At 46.6% G+C, this 18,506-nt stretch overlaps 1 protein-coding gene across 1 annotated transcript; it reads right to left on the minus strand.

The window, feature by feature from the left end:
• Positions 1 to 12,869: 12,869 nt before the first annotated feature.
• On the minus strand, positions 12,870 to 18,239 carry LOC112882123 (protein SAWADEE HOMEODOMAIN HOMOLOG 2-like). The gene is made up of 7 exons (XM_025947112.1): positions 17,793 to 18,239; positions 17,407 to 17,593; positions 17,028 to 17,091; positions 16,462 to 16,513; positions 15,736 to 15,879; positions 14,059 to 14,178; positions 12,870 to 13,473 (listed from the first exon to the last, which is right to left on the minus strand). The coding sequence occupies exons 1-7, from the start codon at positions 17,976 to 17,978 to the stop codon at positions 13,084 to 13,086; spliced, it is 1,143 nt and encodes a 380-aa protein (XP_025802897.1). The 5' UTR covers positions 17,979 to 18,239; the 3' UTR covers positions 12,870 to 13,083.
• Between the last annotated feature and the right edge of the window lie 267 nt (positions 18,240 to 18,506).

An 18,506-nucleotide genomic window follows, 5' to 3' on the forward strand; every position in this document is an offset into this window, starting at 1 on the left:
CGAACAATACACATCCACAAACAAACTACGGCGCATCGCCATCCCTACTTCCAGGGTTTCCAGGTAATCGCCATGCTACCCCGATCACGTCCTGCGTGATCGGGGCAACATCGTTCTTGCCTGTCATCTTTGTGTTTCTCGTGCTGAAGCATTATTGATGGCGAGTAACACTAGTTATCTTAGCGTTTACATGGTTGCTTTAATCTTATTGTATTCATGCTTTGATGCCATCATGTAAGCGTTTAGCTGTCCTTGTGCACGATCTCGAGTGCAAGGGCAGCGCCGTGCTCTGCTTCATATAGTAGATCCCATCTGTTATGGTTGGTCTCTGATTATCAGAGATCTGGTTTAATATCTGCATGATTAGGCCCTGCCAAACGGGTTAAAGGTTCCGGCAACATGTTTGGCGCTTTACGTTAAGCCTAAGAGAGATTGTTCCGGGAATCGACTTCCTGTTGGTTCTTAGGCCTCATCGTAGGTTAACGTTCTGTTGTCTTCCATGTGGTTAGGCTTAACTACGCGTAGGATGCTCCGGTCATGTGGTGAGAACCTTAACCGTCGTGGATGGAATCGACTTGATGATTGCAGAGCAAGTTTCTATTATCATTAGATCCATATGCTGTATCTTATACATTTGGATCCGATCTGATGCAGAGGAACAATCGGCTCTTTACAGCCGATTCAGGGACTACCCGAAGAGCCGATACCGGCTCGGACTTACATTTGATTATGTCTGTGTACGCAGGAAAACTAATTGAAAGCACTTCAACACCTTCCTGATCAGGTGTAGGTCAGGTGGCACGCCCGGCAAATTCCAAAGCCAGGTCGTGTGCCGGATCCTGGGCCGTTGACCGAGGGACTAGGGCCCACCAGCCGTCCCGGAAGCCTCCCGGCTCCTCGTGTTGCCTGTCGCTGCTCGCCGGTGGGTTTTGACCGACAACAGTACCTCAAGGAGAAGCTTTTGATTTATATTTTCTTTTGTCGATAGAAAAATAATGAACGACGAAATCAGGGTGGTGGTCAAGCTCAAGCTTGCGCGCAGTATGATTCTAGGATTTAGGGCAGACTAGATGCAAAACGAGTTGAATCTAGCTCAAGATGCAAAAAGAAAGAATTCATTTTCCAAAAGATATTTTCATGCTTAAAATAAATTTAGAAAAGTCTAGATAAATATTTCAAACCATGAAAAATATATATCCAGAAGAATCCCAAAATTTTTGAGGAAAACTCGAGAGATAATTTGGGACACGAGGAATCCAAATAAAATATTTGGTACTCATAAAAAAGTTTTTAAAGCCTTCCAAAAAATGGATCTAGCTCTAGGATAAATGAGAATAATTGCTAGAAAAATTATGGAAAATTCTCGAAAAACCCTTTTGATGGATGAACACATTCTAAAAGATACTCACATCCTAAAATTAAATATTTTAGGGTGTGACAAGCTCCTAGCCCGCTAGGCGTCTCCCGTTGAGCACCCAAGCTTGTGGTGTGCTCGGAATGTTTGTACGACCTCCACGTTCTAGTAAATGACCTTAGTGACCTTAGGGTTGCTAAGGGGAGGCTTCATAGCTGTTTGATGAGATTTTGTGTCATATGAGCTATATATGTTAATATGGATCATGTATACTATATCTCTAAGCAAGAAGAGAAACGAAACTAGAAAAGGAGAAGAAGCTAGCAAGCTCGTGGGCTTCAGATGCATGTACGTGGTGACAAGCTTAGCAAGACGGCTTGCATGCATGTTTCTCCTGAACTGGAGGAGGACGATGCATACGCGTTCAAGACCTCAACGATACGTGGGGAAGCATCACCATTTGACCGGGCCCGCGTGACAGCCGGCGCAGCCCAGAAGGTTCTAGATGCATCTAGAGGCCCTTATCATGGGCAGCTATTGTGAGTTCTTGGCTAGCAATCAAGCGAGAGATATCTTTGCTGCCAGAAACAAACATGCGAGATACGCGTGCATGAACCAGATGCACATACACGTACTAGCCTCTTTCCTGTGCAATGGGACTTTATCTGACTAGGCCCATGTTGCAGCGAGCTATGACAAGTCCAGGTGGTTACTGATGGTTGTGCTGATAAGCTCAAACTCCAGTAGGTATTATTGATCAACTTGAATAGCATGCAAGCACAACGACTTGCAGATATTCTCAAACAAACGACGGCGGCGGCTGAACGGGCTCCCGTGCAAGCCGGGTACCGTTACAGGTGCCTATATAAGGCCCTGCCTCCCTCACGCATAGGGGCTCTTCTTTTCAATCAGAACTCACGCACGGCGGAGAAGCCAGGGAGGCGTGATCGCCCATCGTCGACCAAGCCGCCGGCACTCGCCGTCCATCGTCGCAGCTGGAAGCCAGGAGCCGACGACCACGCTGGAGTCGAGGGATCGCCGGCCATCATCGAGCTCGCCGTCCATCATCACAACTAGAAGCCAGAAGCCGACGGCCGCGCCGGAGTTGAGGGATCGCCGTCCGGGGAGGCAGAAGCTAGAGGATCACGTCGTGAGCACGCCAAGCAACGACGACATGGCTGCACACTTCCAGGGTGAGATTCTTCATATTGTTGTTTAGGTGATCTTCTTCATTGCATGGAGCTGCATGGCTACGGCTCAGATGCATATGGAGGCATCTTATTTTCACGGCCAGCTAGATCAAAGCAACGGCGGCCGTCAAGCAAGGGCGACAACGAGCACAGCGACTGTCTGGTGGCTACAATGGCATCCCCGGCAGCGAATAAGGCGGCTTGGCAGCGGCCCTCTCCATGGTGACGACGACAGCTCCACGGCAAGCGTGTCTTCCTTGCCGAAGAGCACATCAGCAGTTCGCAACGACAACCTCGACAGCGAGCATGGCTGCCCGTCAACGACTTTTCTCGTGGCGGCAGTCCAACGGCATCCCCGATGGCGGACAAGCCTCTACGTCAGGTCGCAAAACTGCATCGACAAGACCACGACGCCGGCGGCCAACGTCGCTCAACGTCGTGACATGCCAGGGGGCCTGAGCTCCATGCTCGAGGCCCGAGCTGTTTCCCGTCGAGAAGCTATGCCCGAGCCGAGATGGCGCTGCCGATGCCGACGCATCCCCATTGCCCGGAGCTCGTATCTGCACCGAGATCACCGTCTTCCGTGTCGAGCACCCCGCGATCGACCACGATCTGCCACCGCTGTCAACAGCGCTGCTGCAAGGCTGCCAGAGGGCTACGGAGGCGCCAACGGCAACGACGCTGTTGCAAGCTGCCAGGAGAGACGCGGAGACGCCAGCGAGGATGACGTCGCCGCAAGTCTGCCGGAGAGCTGCGAAGACGATGACCAGACGACGCCGCCCGGTGACACCAAGGTACCGCGCGCCGCCGCGGTGCCCTGCCATCGTGCCGCTACCTCGCGCTGGCAGCCGGAGGCGCACGCGCACATGAGCATGCTGCATGCAGAAGCTCCACCGGTGCACCTGCGTTAGGACACCGCCGGCCAATGGATAGCAAGCAAGGGAGCATGTTATGCCCTGCATGCCTGTACACACGTATCACTACGGCCATGCACGTGCAGGCTCCTGGCAAGAAAGCGACGACTAGTACCAGTAAGACATTCACGAGTGGAGCACCGTTCAAGTGCCCAGTCGTGCCCTCACAGCTCTACGCCGACTTGTGGAACCGTCCATCTCGAAGATCATCTCGATCACGACCGGGCCGCCACGGCTTCTGACTCGGTCCAGCTCACGCGACCATGCATCTTCAACCTACTGCTACCACGACAACCGCGCCATTCGCGACTGACGAGGACGGACGACACACGGGCGGGCGCCGCTGATGTTCCAGCTGCCCTACACCGGCTCATGGACACCGACGAGGCCATAGACGACGCCGACGCCCACATCTACACCACCATCATCATTCATGGAGAATGTGAGAAGAAGACGACCACAGCAGCAGAATCGGAGGTACTCCGGCAAGTTAATCTTGCAGAGGTAATTAACTAGGAACTTTCCGAGACCTCGGGAACTAGAAGACCACATCACCCAAGTTGGATCTTCCCAACGGCACGCTATGGAGCGCATATACATATAAGGGAACCGGTATTTGTATTTTAAAAATATAAATAAAGTTTGTGTTCCCTTAATCTTTATTGTCTATTTATGTTTGTGTACTTGGTATACTGGCACGCCCGCACTCTTTTATTTCCCTCGTAGAGAAATTCTCGTGCGCGATTTTTCTCCTCCAAACAATAGTTCAACAAGTAAGTGTTCTTGGGTGCCTCAACGGAGATGTAGGTTCCTTATGGAGAACTGAACTTTAGGAAATAAATGTTTGAGTCTGTGCATTTACTTTAGGTTTTGTTGAAGTTCTTATTTCTTACTAGAATTTTAGGGTTTGCTCTCCATCTTCTTGTTGGAAAGGTTTTGACTACAGGTATTCAGGGGTGGAAACAAGTCCACAAACCTTAGAAAGACTTTCGATCTACTTTTGGTTGAGGTTTGATTGGTCATGGTTGATTTCAGCATATTTCTTCTAAGTCTCCGAATATTTCTTTGGAATCTCCGGAAGTTGCGGAGATTCCGGACAAATATCTGGAAACAGTTACGACTATTCACCTCCCTCTCTAATCGACATTTAGATCCTTTCACCGAGGCACCATGGGGAGGACGAAGACCCATCCTCCCAACCTTGCCAGCAAAGAAGATGACTGGAGGAGGCATGGCCTCACGAGAAACCACCATCAGCAGAAGCAAACAATCCACTGCGGCAGGGCGGGAGACATCGGCGAAGCGGGTCACCCGACCCGTCTTTGAGGAGCGACCGGAGAACGACCAGGGTGGGGGAAGGAAGAGAAAAGAGACACCTTGGAGCTCGCGCCCCTCCGGCTGGAGGTCCCATAGATGCCCACCTTATGGCCACCGCTCCGACGAAGAGGCGGTGGAGAGCGAGCGGTGGCGACCAACGGCGTTAGGGAGCCCTATGCTGCCCTGGGGAGGGCAGCCCACGTCGGTGGGAGGCGGATCCAGTGATGCCGGACGCAGCAGCCACAGTCGCCCCGCCTCAGGAGCGCCGGGAGATGGGGCGGCGGCCCCGAACAACGGAGCGATCGAGTTAGGCGTGGCCAAGGCCAGCACCGGCGCCTGTCGCACCCAATGGAGATGGGGGCAGCGGAGGCAACGGGCGCCTGGCATGGGGGCGGTGGCTCCAACCAGTGGCAAGGGCCCAGGCCGTCGGGATAGCCGGGCTAGGCACAGCCTCGCCTCGCCTCGTCGCCCGCCAGTGGCAGAGGCAGGGGAGGCGGTGGCGGCGCCCACCGCAGCCCGCCGCACCCACTGGACATGGGGCAGCGGAGGCAACGACGGCGCTAGGCGTGGGTGCGGCGGCTCCAACCAGTGGCGAGGGTCCAGGCTGTCGGGATGGCCAAGCCAGGCGCAGCTGAGCTCGGCCCCGGCGGCGCCCACCGTAGCCCGCTATCACCGGAGGCGGAGGTGGCCCTGGACCCACCCAGATCTAGGGTTTCCCGGGCGCCAAGAGAAAGGGGAAGGGAAGGGAGGAGAGGGGACGAGATGAGGCGGGGAAGGCCGTCGGCGCCGGGAGTGCCGCCCGCATGGGCCAAGTGCGGGGGAGGGAGCCGGCGGCAGGCGACCTTTGACATGTGGGGTGCTGGGAGGAGGAGGCGTGCGCGGCTGCCGCGGCGGCCATCACCGGGAAGCTCGGATGGGCTGATGGCGGCAGAACGGGGGGCCCCGAGTTGCCCTCGGGTGAGAGCGACGTGAGGGAGCAGACAATTTGGAAATTTTTTTGATGCCCAGCTGCTTGGGCCTCGGGAGGGTGAATTTAGAGGAGGAAGAACAAGCAGGAAGAAATGAGGTCATTTCATGCTCCATTCACATTGGCACGCTTGCCACGTCAACAAAATGGTAAAAACATAACCAATTTCTCCCCTCTTGTGGCAAGTATATAGGATCTATTTTAAAAGTAGTAAATGAAGAAGTGGCATCAACAAGAATAGTAAATACTTAAATATCGAGGCAATGTTAGAGCTTCTCCAATATTATCAGAAATCCGGTCCTATAAAGTTGCTATGGAGTAGTTCCAAACGTTCCACGAAATAAACAACTCGATTTCTCTCTCCTGCGGCCCCACCCTCAACTCTCTATCCTGCCGTTGAGCAAAGGGCTTGGCACGGCGAGCACTAGCAGCATGGCCTTGAGGAGGTGCGAGAGCACGGCCCGTTGCCAGACAAGCACGCAGCACCCCAACCCCAACGAGCCGCCGGGCGAGCGACCAGCTCGTTGCCGACGAGAAGCACAAGCGATACATCCAGAATATACAGTGAGTAATCTGCTTCAGGGAAAAAGACGAATTTTTCTTCAAATCGACCTTTTTTCTTGATTCGTGCTTAAGGTAATCGACATCACGTGCTTCTTTCCACACACACCCCGCACCTGGCTGTGCCATCAAGGATTCAAGGGAGCGGACACTAGAGGTCCTTTTTTTTCTTAATAAAGACACTAGAGGTCCTTGAGTGCTTGATACTGAGCTCGCCGGATCTGAACGATCACCGGATCAGGTGGGCAAGCGGACGGCAGTAGCAGCGAGAGGGGAAGGTCCATGGAAGAAAATTGCCGTAGTGACGGAGATTGGGAAGATGGGATTGTTTTTTGCTGTCGTGGGTCCCACATATGGAGTCACCCATGGACAGAACAAATCAAATTCGTTAATATAGAATCCATCTATAGAACCAGGATACATATTGAAGATGCCCTTACACCCACCTTTGGCATAATCCAAGCAAGGTGTCCATACCGCTATGACCATCACAGCTTGCAATATCTAACCAAGGCATGGTACATGGGAGCTACAGAAGCTGAATGAGGCAAGCTAGAGAACAATGGTCGGAGCTTTTTCTCTTCAGATCTCGTTCTTGTTCTTTCGCTAAATATGAAGAGATACCAGCTAGGTTTTAAAAAAAAAATACAGCAGAAGTGCAGATGGGCCAAATAGTTTTCCTCCAAATGAATAAACAAAACGTTCCAAGAGCTTTGCTTTCTTCAGGACCATTGATAACCACATGCTCTTGCTAATGCATTCATTCTTCCATCCTGCCTTTTGGTTCCCTTGCTGCAGCAAATAAATTAGAATGAAAACAAATACATGTCAATCAAGTGGTAAGCTATGTAAAAGAATAATGAAAGGCCCGGGGCAACAATATACAAGGATGGTCAAAAAAAAACAACCTAAGTCTTCAGTAGATCAGAAAATAATTTCATCACACACTTGTATTATATCATGAAAGGGTAAAAGGTTGACACGTGTTGCCAGACCAAAGATCAAATATGCTAATGTAAATCAACCAGACAAGGGAATGAGTAAAACTATGGTCAAACTCACAAAGAGAAGCATTTCATAACTTCCCCCAGGTAAATAATACTATACTAAAGTAACCAGAATCTGTGTTGAGTTTGCTGCATTCTCATATGCTTTTCCGCTAACCTTTTGTGCTTATGGGCTCAGCAAACTAGTCTATCTCATCATACTCTTCATCGGTGTTACTTTTGATCAACTCCAGCTGCTAACATAAAATTGAGTGCTTGTGAGAAGTTTCAAGAGAGGAAGATAAAAAAGTTCAAAGCTACCAGTCCAATTACCTTTGAATCATCTGCACATGTCTGATGCTACATTTGGTTCATTCTGTTGTCTTCTTTAACTGATTCCACCTGCAAGTACCATGAAGAGTTAGCATATTTCAGCAGGCGGCGCAATTTTCTTTAAAGTCTGTACCTCCATCGTTTGCTCCTCACTTTTGTCCAAATAGTTTCCTTCTACATCCTCCTCCTTTGAGCATTATTCAATGGGTCAGTGAGGAAACATAGACTTGTGGTTAGATTAATTGTTTACTGCATATTAGTAAGGGAGTTCCACAAGCAACACATAACTAGCAGCTCCACTTTCTGTGAATTCTCTACCTTGGTCTCTTGATTTATCTTATCTGTTTCCTTCGCGTTGTCATTTTGTACTAGTTCATTCATCTTATCCACAATGCTGCCCCTGGTTATAAAAGCAAAACATTACTATACTTTTAACCAAAGAAAACAGATTCTGTATAGGATGTCGTAGATATAACGATAGTCCAACAACATCTGCACAATAAGAATCATATTATGAGGATCATACATTGTAGAGTCTTCTGCAGAACATTCATTGAATATTTTGATCATTGCTCGCAAGGCACCATCGCGGATAGTCTTGCTTCATAACAATTCATTTTCCTGGTCACGATGCTCATTCTTCAGCAACTCACAAATTAAGTTGGCCTCTTTTGCTGTAGCCTAGAAATTAGTTTGCAAACAACACAAAGAAGTTAATATCAAAAGAGTCAACACTACATATTAAGTATGTTACAGTTAGTACAGGCAAATATGCACCATCATTGTGGCAGAGCAACATGTTCAGGCGCTTTATAGGTCATAAAGCTTAAAGCATGCTCCCAGATCCTACCGCAGAAGATCAAAGGGGAGGTGGTACAGCCACACATTAGCAACTGGCACATCAGATTAGCCTCCTTTGTGATACACTTGAACCCATGATTTACAATTGACACAAGAGAATGAACTTCAATAAACATACATCAAGAGTAAGGAAGCTACAGTCTAGCTTGGCTTGTAAGAGGCAGGGACGGGCACACCTTCAAGGCGACAACCGCAGCAGGAAACTCAGAACATTTCATGTTTCTCATTTCACATGCACGTTTGGTGATCTTGTTACTCAAGCTGATCACGGAATCATTCAAAGTTTCAGGACGCCTCATTCATCATAGAGTGAAGTTCATTCTCCATCGCGATGCACTTGAAACATTTGATATGTTGCACGATCAATAAGAAAATCAAGCTACAGATACTAGAAGCTAAGCCGGACAGACAAGGTATTGTTCATGGAGGGAGGGGGGGGAGGAAGATACGGAGTCTGCTAATAAGGCTGCCAGGCCATTCTCATCATCTCCATTGAGATTGGGATCAGCATTGGCTTTAGAGCTGTTGTGGACGTAATAGTCATGTAGGTATTTCTTGTATTGGGACCAATAATGTTGAGAGAAGCACGGCATTAGCGAATCCCACCCCCAAGCTCTACCCAAAAGATCTACAAGACAGCAAGCGAGTGCTCATGTAATGATGAAAAAGAAGTTGATAGTTAATTAAAAATAGGAGATATAAAAAATTGCATATTAGCAATAGTAAAAGGAACAACAGCTAGAGAGGAACGGGAAAGGGGAGTCGCAGCAACAAAGTATTCTCTCCTCTTAGGGGCAGACACTCACTGCTACTTGTTCACTGTAAAACCACCCACTTTGTCCTTATATGTATACCTTTTTCTTTCTTTTCTTCTTCCGCTATCTTCTCCGGCGACAGCAACCACGGTCACAACTGCTGCCCACCACACTACCACCAGTTGACTTCCACCTCCCAACTCCCACCGCCGCCACTCCACCCTGCCCTTCCCCCAACCACTCTAATTTCTTGCCCCTGTTGCCGACCGCATCCACCAGCGCTCCTCCACCACCTAGATGGCGGCGACCCCACCGCTGCCGCCATGCTAACCTCCGCCGGAGACATCCCTCCAAGCCCACACCTTCTTCTCCAACAACAACACCAACACCGCCCCAACCCAAACTCTAACCCTAAAATCAAACCTCACTAGAAAGAAAAAATAAATTGAGAATCCTAACCTAACCTAAGACGTACCTGTGAGATTGAGGATCTCGAACGGCGGTAACGCCAGGTGACAACCACGCTCCCTCTTCGCTTCCCCAAGTTCGGCGAAGATAAGCATCCTCTCCCTAGCAGTTCTACGTTGCTCGTCCCAATAGGTCTTGAGCATGGCCTCCGTCTCCATTCGCTCGGCGGACATTGCGGTGGCCTCGGATGGGGTCTGCTCTAGGGTTTTCGGATCGGAGATGGGGGCATTGGTGGGGAGGGGAACCGTGTAGACTTTATCCCCGTTCTTTTTCGAACTATGGATGCGGGAAGCACAATGGGCTGGGGGGGAAGTGGGAACGCCGCCGCACGCGCACCACTCCCGCCACACATATACATATTTTTTTTTTGCATCAGACCATGAACGGCCCATCAGTAGTAGGTGGGGGAGCCCGAATTGGCCCACAATGCTCAAGTAATAAGCCCAGCGCGAGTAAAGAAGTGCCAGCTTTTTATAAGAAATTTTCTTATCCAGTCCTAGTGAGAACTAGAAAACCTGGGGCGCCGCGTAGCCGCGCCAGCTGGGCCTGGCCTTTTGTAGGGGACTTGTGATTAATTATTGCAATATGAATTTATCAGTATATGTTCTTTGTATGATGGAAATACTGATTCTCCATCATATTTAAGAACTCTTACACTGCGTAAGTATAATTCAATGGTGTTTCCACTATAAATGAATAAAAGATCAGAAAAGCAATGTGTTGCAGAAATTTCCATTAGAATGTGGGTATGACAATCAAACCCTTTGTAGGTTAATGGAAAAGAGGGGGTAGCATCATGACAAAGGATCAAGCGATTAGCTCATATTGTGAGAAGTTGTGCAAAAGTTATTTAATCACCAACCTATTCCATTTTGGTACAACTTGTAATAATGCATCAAATTTATAAGCAGAAATATGAAACATGCCTTGCATGCAATTGAGATTATAGATCACCTAAAACTTTATACCATCTACAATTGCAAAAGTGAGGAATTGTCCAATTAAATAAGGTATTCATACTTGATTTTATGACAAAAAAACACTTTCAATAAACTTGCCAATCGAAGAGCCAAGATGGAAAGAGCCCAATATTTTCTTCTGCAGCTAATTGTTGCCCTTGGGGTGCTTATCGAGCTTTGTTGTATGTGTTCATCGCCTGATGTCTGCCAATTTCCAGGTAGTGACCATAGAGTATGGCGGGTTAGCATGATGGAGGAGTGCTTAGACATGATATACTATGGTAAAAACTTGGATCCAATAAATTATTTTATTTGGCACATCTAACTATCTAGCAGAACTGGAAATTCTTGTTCCTACATGGGACATTCAAACAGGGACATCTTATAAAGGATGTATGATGTAGGAACCATAACACATATATCTTTTAAACTACGGATGCATCAACGTGTATATTTCCTTTTAGATGCAGAAGCATAATTTTTTGGTGAAAATGGTGAGCAAATTACCTAACATTAATCTGAAGACTGCTCCAAGAAAACAAAATCTAAGGATAAACAGGACAAAGATATGATATCAGAATCACATAACAGGCAGTAGCAACCTCTTCATAAGAAGTTGTTTTTTTTCCAGGAAAATAGCAGGTGCTCTGCTCTTGCATTATAGTAGGAAGCAAAGTATTTACAATTTGGACAACCGAAAGAGAAAGAAGATTATACACAAAAGTACAAGCTATCTATATGTACAACTCTAGTCGATTATTCCCGCTCCAAGTGTGCTTAACTGAAGTTGTGTATGCTGAGGGTCTCTGTGTCCTGTTTTCGAACACCCGCCAACAATGCTCCTTCCATAGATTTTACGTTGTGTATATGATGACTTGCAAGTGTGATTGCAGGTTGTTTGCGGATTGCGGCATTCATTCCAGCCCACCATTCTTTGATTTGGTGCACATCAGTTTGGGGGATCACCTCTTCTCCATATGAGCACTTGGCTATAAGGTGCACTGTCGATTCATCCCTTGCTTGATACAACTGACAGACCGGATTACTTGCCCTCCTCGCCTGATGATACGGTCAGCCGTTGGCAATTTTCGCTGCAACAATAACCAGATGAAAAATTCGCATTTGCAGTCCACATGGATTGCTACTTGCTAGGCAAATTGGATATTTGATCATAGCAGAGGTAAATTAATGTAGAAATCCTAAATTTAATCATCCAGGAAAGAATTAACTTTTTTTGCGGTGCTACTTTTGATAAATATATTAAGCATGAAGCTAATTTGATAATCAACAACTATCACTAATATTAAGTTGCATGCCTTACTGTAAATTTATTTCATTATATTCCAGTGTCACAAAGAATTCGAGTATACACATTGGAAAGACTCAAGCAACAAGAAAAGCAATACCCTAGTAATAGTAAACTTCATGACATAGCGCACGTACGAACTCAAGCTGCATGGAAGTGTACTGCTTCACTTAGCCATGGAAAGGAACTTATAGCATGCGGACACTGGCTATACTCCTGCCGAGGTGCAAAGTGATGCAACAACACTTTCAGAGCTGAAATACTCTGAATATGACCTTTGGTGTTTGTTGGTGAACTACAGGGTCTACAGCTGCGAAAACAATGGTGGATGCTCCTTGTGCACCTTTCATCAAACACATGACATGCAGGATATTTCATTGAACGCTCTGGTAGCAAAGTAATTGACCGAGCTCATCATTAATCAAGCTAGTAGCCTGCTGGGCTTAGCAGGAGTGGCACCTGATACTGCTGCTGCTGCAAGCATTGCTAGAAAAATGAGCTTTCATCTTAACTTTTGATCCGGTACTAAAGTTGCTCCGGAGTCAATACCGGATCCAAATTCGAAAGTCCTCGAAGCCATTTTAGTACCGGATCAAAACACCGGCCGGTACTAAATATCGCATTTTGGCACGTGGCACCCCCTCCGGTCACGGCGGTGGCGGCCCGAAGCCACAGCAGCGCCCCCATCCCTCTGGCTTGTGCGGCCATGCTATGATCTATGGGAGGGGGGCAACTAGGCCCTTAGCTTGCACCCGAGCTGTGTCGTCCCAATATTAACCGTGCCCAAAACCCTTCTACACGAGATTGCAACTCAACTTTTCCCTACCAGTAGATGGTAAAAACTATGCACGCACGCGGCACGCTGCTTGCAGACCTTACTGCAATGTTGTGAAACATGTTTTGCATGTATCAATACTTCCTTGCGCTACGGACTTCACCTTTTGAAAAACAGTCAATGCTTAACTTAAGCTGTTAAGCAGCAATCTTCCAAGCCACCAAGACGCTAGATGGTAAATACAATAGGCCCTGAGCTAAATAGATACTACTAGAATTAGACAAGTTTGTACGACAACATCAAGTTAATCCAACACACAATGCACGGAAAAGAAAAACTACTCCCCATCTTTCATCTTTTCAACCACTTGTACTTCATCATCGTCTTCAACCACCGAGGAAGCCTCCGCTTCCTTCATCACGATGTCTGAACTTGAATTGCGGGTTTCTGGTGTTGCTGACGGCAGGGGGGCAACAGTCTTGCCTGGTGTCACTTCTTGTTCCACGCTGGAGACCATGGACACCTCATCGGTGTTCACGTCCATCATCTTGTGCTGCTTTGGGGGTTTCTGCTCAGCTGGGCTCTTCTCGTTAGATGTTGCCTCCACTTTGACCTCTTTGGGTGGGGTGTGAGCATCCATGGTGGCTGCCGCTCTGGCTGCATGCAGAATCTGAAGCCTGTAATCAGTTTCTGGTCGGCGACACACCTTCCTCAGTGGAACAATTTCCTGTAAAATAAAAATAAGTTGAAGTGTTATGAAATAACGCAACATAAAATAAAATGCAGCAGCCTGGTTTTCAGATTTAATCAACTAAACTGCAAGGTAATATCCTAAGATCAAAAGTGTCGTATTTACATTTGTAATATGGTAGTTCAGGATAAAATAGAATCCAAACTGTGCTAACAGGATGCTGCTTGACTTATGGGCATATATTCAGTAATAAAGTAAATAGTAAATTCCATATTAGGTTTATGGCCATGTTTAACACTTATGTGTGTTTAAACTTGTGGAGGCAATCAACATCCAGTTTGCATAAGATTACTGCACTGAGCACATAGTGTCTTGCTTTTGCAATTTGTAAACTGGTTGAGTACAGATTGAATTGTTTTGGCATATTCAGTAACCTAAATTAGTGGGAATAATTAAAATAACTGTGACTTTAATGCAATTTACTCCAAAATTATTTGTCAGTCCTCGAGGGAACAATTGTTTCAGGGCATCAACACCAAATAAAATACAAGCTCAGCAACATGCTTCACTACAATAGTTGCAGCAAATGAATGGACAGCACCAGACAGGGTGGTGAAGTACCTCAGAAGAGTCATGATCATAGCGAACAAGAAATCTACATCGGCATCCTCTTACATCATGCCTTCTCCTTTGGGCATCAAGGACACGTGCATCAAAATAGAGAGCCTGCTCTTTACCTTCCTGAAAAATTATAGCACACAAGTATTAACGCAAGCCGGAACCTTCGGTAAATGATAGCATCAAAGAACAACATAATCAAATGAAATATAGATGGATCTTTTCTTTGGTTTCCTTCACGATGTTACATCCAAATATGACTAAAAAGTAATAATCCTCATTTCAACAATAGTCATTAAATGTTTTTAGTACATATCGTTCTCAATTGGCAGTGGCTACATGCAAATTCAGTCTCTGATTTATGATCCTCAGTGTTTGTGTACCAACAACCATTATATATACACAAGGCTATGTTAGGAACAGATTTGTGACAGTCCTCACAAATTTGATTACATTTTTAACCCGCTTGATACTTCATTTCATAAAAAACTAGCTTAATCAGGAAAAATTATGAAAAAAAGTTTCATCAGATCTGATGCCAAATGTTGTGGTCCTTCACTACAAGATGGTGGCAACGCACTATGGAGAAGTGTAGGTGCACTCAGCAGTTGCTTGAGGCCAAGTGCCTTGCTAATTACACAAGGTGGCTAAGGTTTCACCTCATGAACACAGATAGAAAAGTAACCAAATATAAAATGTACATATACTTTATCTAACTAGCAATTAGGTGTATACATGCATCCAAGAGTCATAGGCCTCATGAGCTAACCCTGGGATGAATGGAACACATATCCAAATACCCCAAGTAACCCAGATGTGATGCTTTGACTATTTACAAGATATGGCAAAAGCAGTGGTCCGAGGTTAAACTTGCGACATTCCAGTAAACTTTCTTGGTGCCAGACATGATTACCAAGAATTCTGAAGTCAAAAGCAAATGGCGTGAGAACTCAACATCCTAATCAGTATTGCTATTATATAGAACAGTAAACATGAAACATCAGATCAAAAGAAGAAACCTAAAATATTACAAAGTCATTGGACTAGCATCAATAACAAAATCATTGAAAACATAGCAACTGGAACTGCAAGTAGAAGTAGAACAAACACTGATGCTAAGGCATCTCAGTGATTACATCAAAAGTTGACAACACAGCGTTTCAAGGAGTCAAATTATTGACCGCATAACTAATAACTGCATTGCAGAAATTGTATTTCCATTATGTTCTTAGAATCTGGTGGAGCTCAATTTTCAAGAGAAATATCAGACACAGCAGCAACAACGCGACCAGTGATACCAGGCTATAATATCAGACAGAGAAAAGGACAGATTCTCAGAACTAATTTCATATAACCAATCTTCTGTGCACAGTTACAAACAGAAACCTAGTAAGAATCAACAGTTTTGGAAGATAAAATCAAAAGAGAAAAAGAATTACTCAGCAACCTAAATGAAGAATAAGAATCCAACAATCACTCTATCATACTCTCAAATGTAGAACAAGATCAACTAAGGAACTCTTTACAAAAAGGTCGCCAAACATAAAAGACCAAATGCACAATCCTTTATAGAACAAGAACTTTGATAATGAAAACTAAAGCTCAGCTACACAGAAATTCTCAAATTATCACATGCTCAGATAGGTGATAGGTCAACAGAAAAGTTTAAAATGGCAGCACCTGAAAGCAAAGAATGAGGTCCCCAGGAAGCACAGCAACACATTCAGTGGCCTCGCATGGAAGAGAACGCTGTCGCACACATTTACGAACATTGATCCATTCATCTTCCTCTGCTCCAAATCCAGAAAAACGAACCCGTACTTCCTGAGACACATGCACAAGAAATTAAGTAAAGCCAAATAGGCATGTGAGCAATACCAACTTATAGCTGTCCAATAATATACGCAATACAGCAGTTTAGAAAAGCTACATCTGCAGGAGAAACTACTACTACTACTGAGTACTGACTAAGTGATTCCATGATATGATACTAACTTGACTCATCCCTAAGACAGGACTCTTATAAACTTCCAATAAGGCAATAATCCTATCCTTAGTATGGATTGAATCCATCTCACTACTGTTAGCTTGCCACAGGTTGCCTTCTAATTAGCCTACAGACTCCTATACTAATTCCTAACTTAACTAGTATATTTTATAAAATTAATTTGTGCAATTCAGGAGACCACAATATCCGAATGTTTAGAACACAAGGCAGTAGAGATGCTAAAGCAGCCTATCACAAAATAATTACTGCATATCATCTGTTTAGACAAAAAGAAAACAATAGACGCACATATAGCTCCAGTGTTAGAATACTGCTTTCAAAAAATACTAATAGAAATGTCTGACACTTTGCAATCTAGCAATTTCAATGATATGCAATAAAAATACTGACATCCTTACCGGTTCCCCTGATTCAAACAACCTATGAGACAGAAACGCGGCAACATCATACCTGCAACATAAAAGAGTGTCACACATGCAAGAATACAAGTCTTATTAAAGACATTTTTTTGGAACAGATTAAACAATCTCAATGATGCAGAGCAGAAATAACATCATAGTCAAAGAAAGAGCACATAAACTTATAGTGAACAAATCAAGAGATGCCCTTATGGTTCCTTCGTTGCTGCCACTAATGGGTCAAGTGTAGGAAAAAATTTAGAGAAGCACTCCTTACTATTATTCCATCTCTAACAGCTTTTTTTTAAAAAAAAAAGATTGCATGAGGGACATCATCATTCAAAATATCAGTTGGGTGCCATTTCTTACAACTCCAACAAAAAGGATCCCTTAGTTACTTCCAGTTTTATCTGGGTGGCCTCATGTTAGACAATGATGATAGGTTAATGGAGTAACTTGGGCCATCAATCAGCAATCAGATACATCTTCATGACAACCTAAACATATACCAGCACATGACCATAGAACAACAAGAAGAAGTATATGAGATATGAGTATCTGCATACCATGCGCCATCTCGAGCTGACTTGGCTTCAAACTCGACCTGGACACCCTCCACAGGGTTCTTCCCTGGTTGTCAACAAAGGTAACGATAGTCAGAGGGTTTGATGATGCATATCTAGAACATACAAAACTAAAATCACTCATGTAACTACGGCCCTGGTTACATGAAGCAGAAGGGACCCTTGCAAGGCAAACAAAACCTTGCAGGGAGCACCACCCACGCACTGAATCCTTGAAACAGGTGGCACAATTGCGCCACCCAGTGGATCAATTTTGTGCTCCCATACCGTTAGAAGAGCATTCCATCATCCCATATTCCCATTCCAATGAAATCACCTGAGCAGGAGGAGGAGGATGGGGGAGGAGGAGTTGAGGAATCACCTGTGGATGGGGAGGAGCCGTGGTGCGCAGCGGCAGCAGAGGGCTGGGCGGCCCTGAAGGCGGATGAGTTGGCGGCGTGCTGGATGTGGTCGGCCCCCGAGGGCGTCATCTTAGCCGCCGGCGGCGGCGCGGCCCTGGTGGTCTTGGCCCGGTGCGAGTAGCGCCTGTTCTGGAACCAGTTCCACACCTGGGCCCATCCCCACCCAGAATCGAGAAATTTTACAGATCGGAACAGCAATCAGAAGGAAGCAAACCCTGAATCAAAATTCACCCCCATAAAAAAGGGAAGGGGGACGGGGAAGGAGCTCCCGTTTCATCTCGTGAATCGAGGGCGCGGGCGCGGGGGGAAAAAAGGGAGTGACGGGGGGCGAGCAACCCGGACGGACCTGCTTGGGCTGGATGGCGACCCTGCCGGCGCGCTCGGGCGAGGCGGAGAACTTGTCGGCGAGGGTCTGGAGCACGGCGCGGCTGGGGATGGCGTTGTTGAGCTGCTGCAGGCGCGCCTCCATCTCCGCCACCTCGGACGGGAGGAAGCGGAACGCCGGGGCGCCGGTGCTGGGCGGGCGACCCATCGCTAGTACCGCCTTCTCTCCGGCGACGAGGATGGCGGTGGCGCTGGGCGAGACGGGGTGGTGTGGATCGGCGGGCGGGCGGGGAAGGGGAAAGTGAAGGGGGAAGAGTGAGGGCGTTAGCGTTGGCAATGGAGGAGAGGTGGGGGGCGTTCAGGCATCCTCTGCTGCGTTGTCTCCGTGACGTCCTCCTGCGGGGGGTGTGCTGCCGGCGGGCGGTGGCCTGCGCCACGCACGCCTCGTTCCTCGATGGGATTTGGATCGTCTCTCCCTCTCCTCCTGTCGCCGGGTGGTAAGGCTGCCTGGGCCATTTGCTTTACGCAATGGGCCAGAGAGAAGGGAGCCCAATTCCTCCTGGTATCCAAGTGGATGGGCGGGATTTTAAATGTATACTAAAAATTATACATCTAGATTTATTAAAATAATATATAATTTAAAATGGAGGGAGTATATTCCTATCTATCTTCTAAAATAAGCATGTTTATGATTCCTGCCTATTCCATCGTCCGATCCGATGCATGGGCAGCAGGG

Source organism: Panicum hallii, chromosome 2 (assembly GCF_002211085.1).
Source record: "Panicum hallii strain FIL2 chromosome 2, PHallii_v3.1, whole genome shotgun sequence".
Taxonomy (NCBI): Eukaryota; Viridiplantae; Streptophyta; class Magnoliopsida; order Poales; family Poaceae; genus Panicum; species Panicum hallii.

What these genes read in the sequence shown, in the direction of transcription:
- LOC112882123 (XM_025947112.1), bottom strand. Translation starts at nt 17,978, where the DNA reads ATGGGTCGCCCGCCCAGCACCGGCGCCCCGGCGTTCCGCTTCCTCCCG. An exon ending in TCAGCTCGAGATGGCGCATG is followed by an intron (nt 16,514 to 17,027) that starts GTATGCAGATAC and finishes TTTATGTTGCAG; the next exon opens with GTATGATGTTGCCGCGTTTC. An exon ending in ATGATCATGACTCTTCTGAG is followed by an intron (nt 13,474 to 14,058) that starts GTACTTCACCAC and finishes TTTATTTTACAG; the next exon opens with GAAATTGTTCCACTGAGGAA.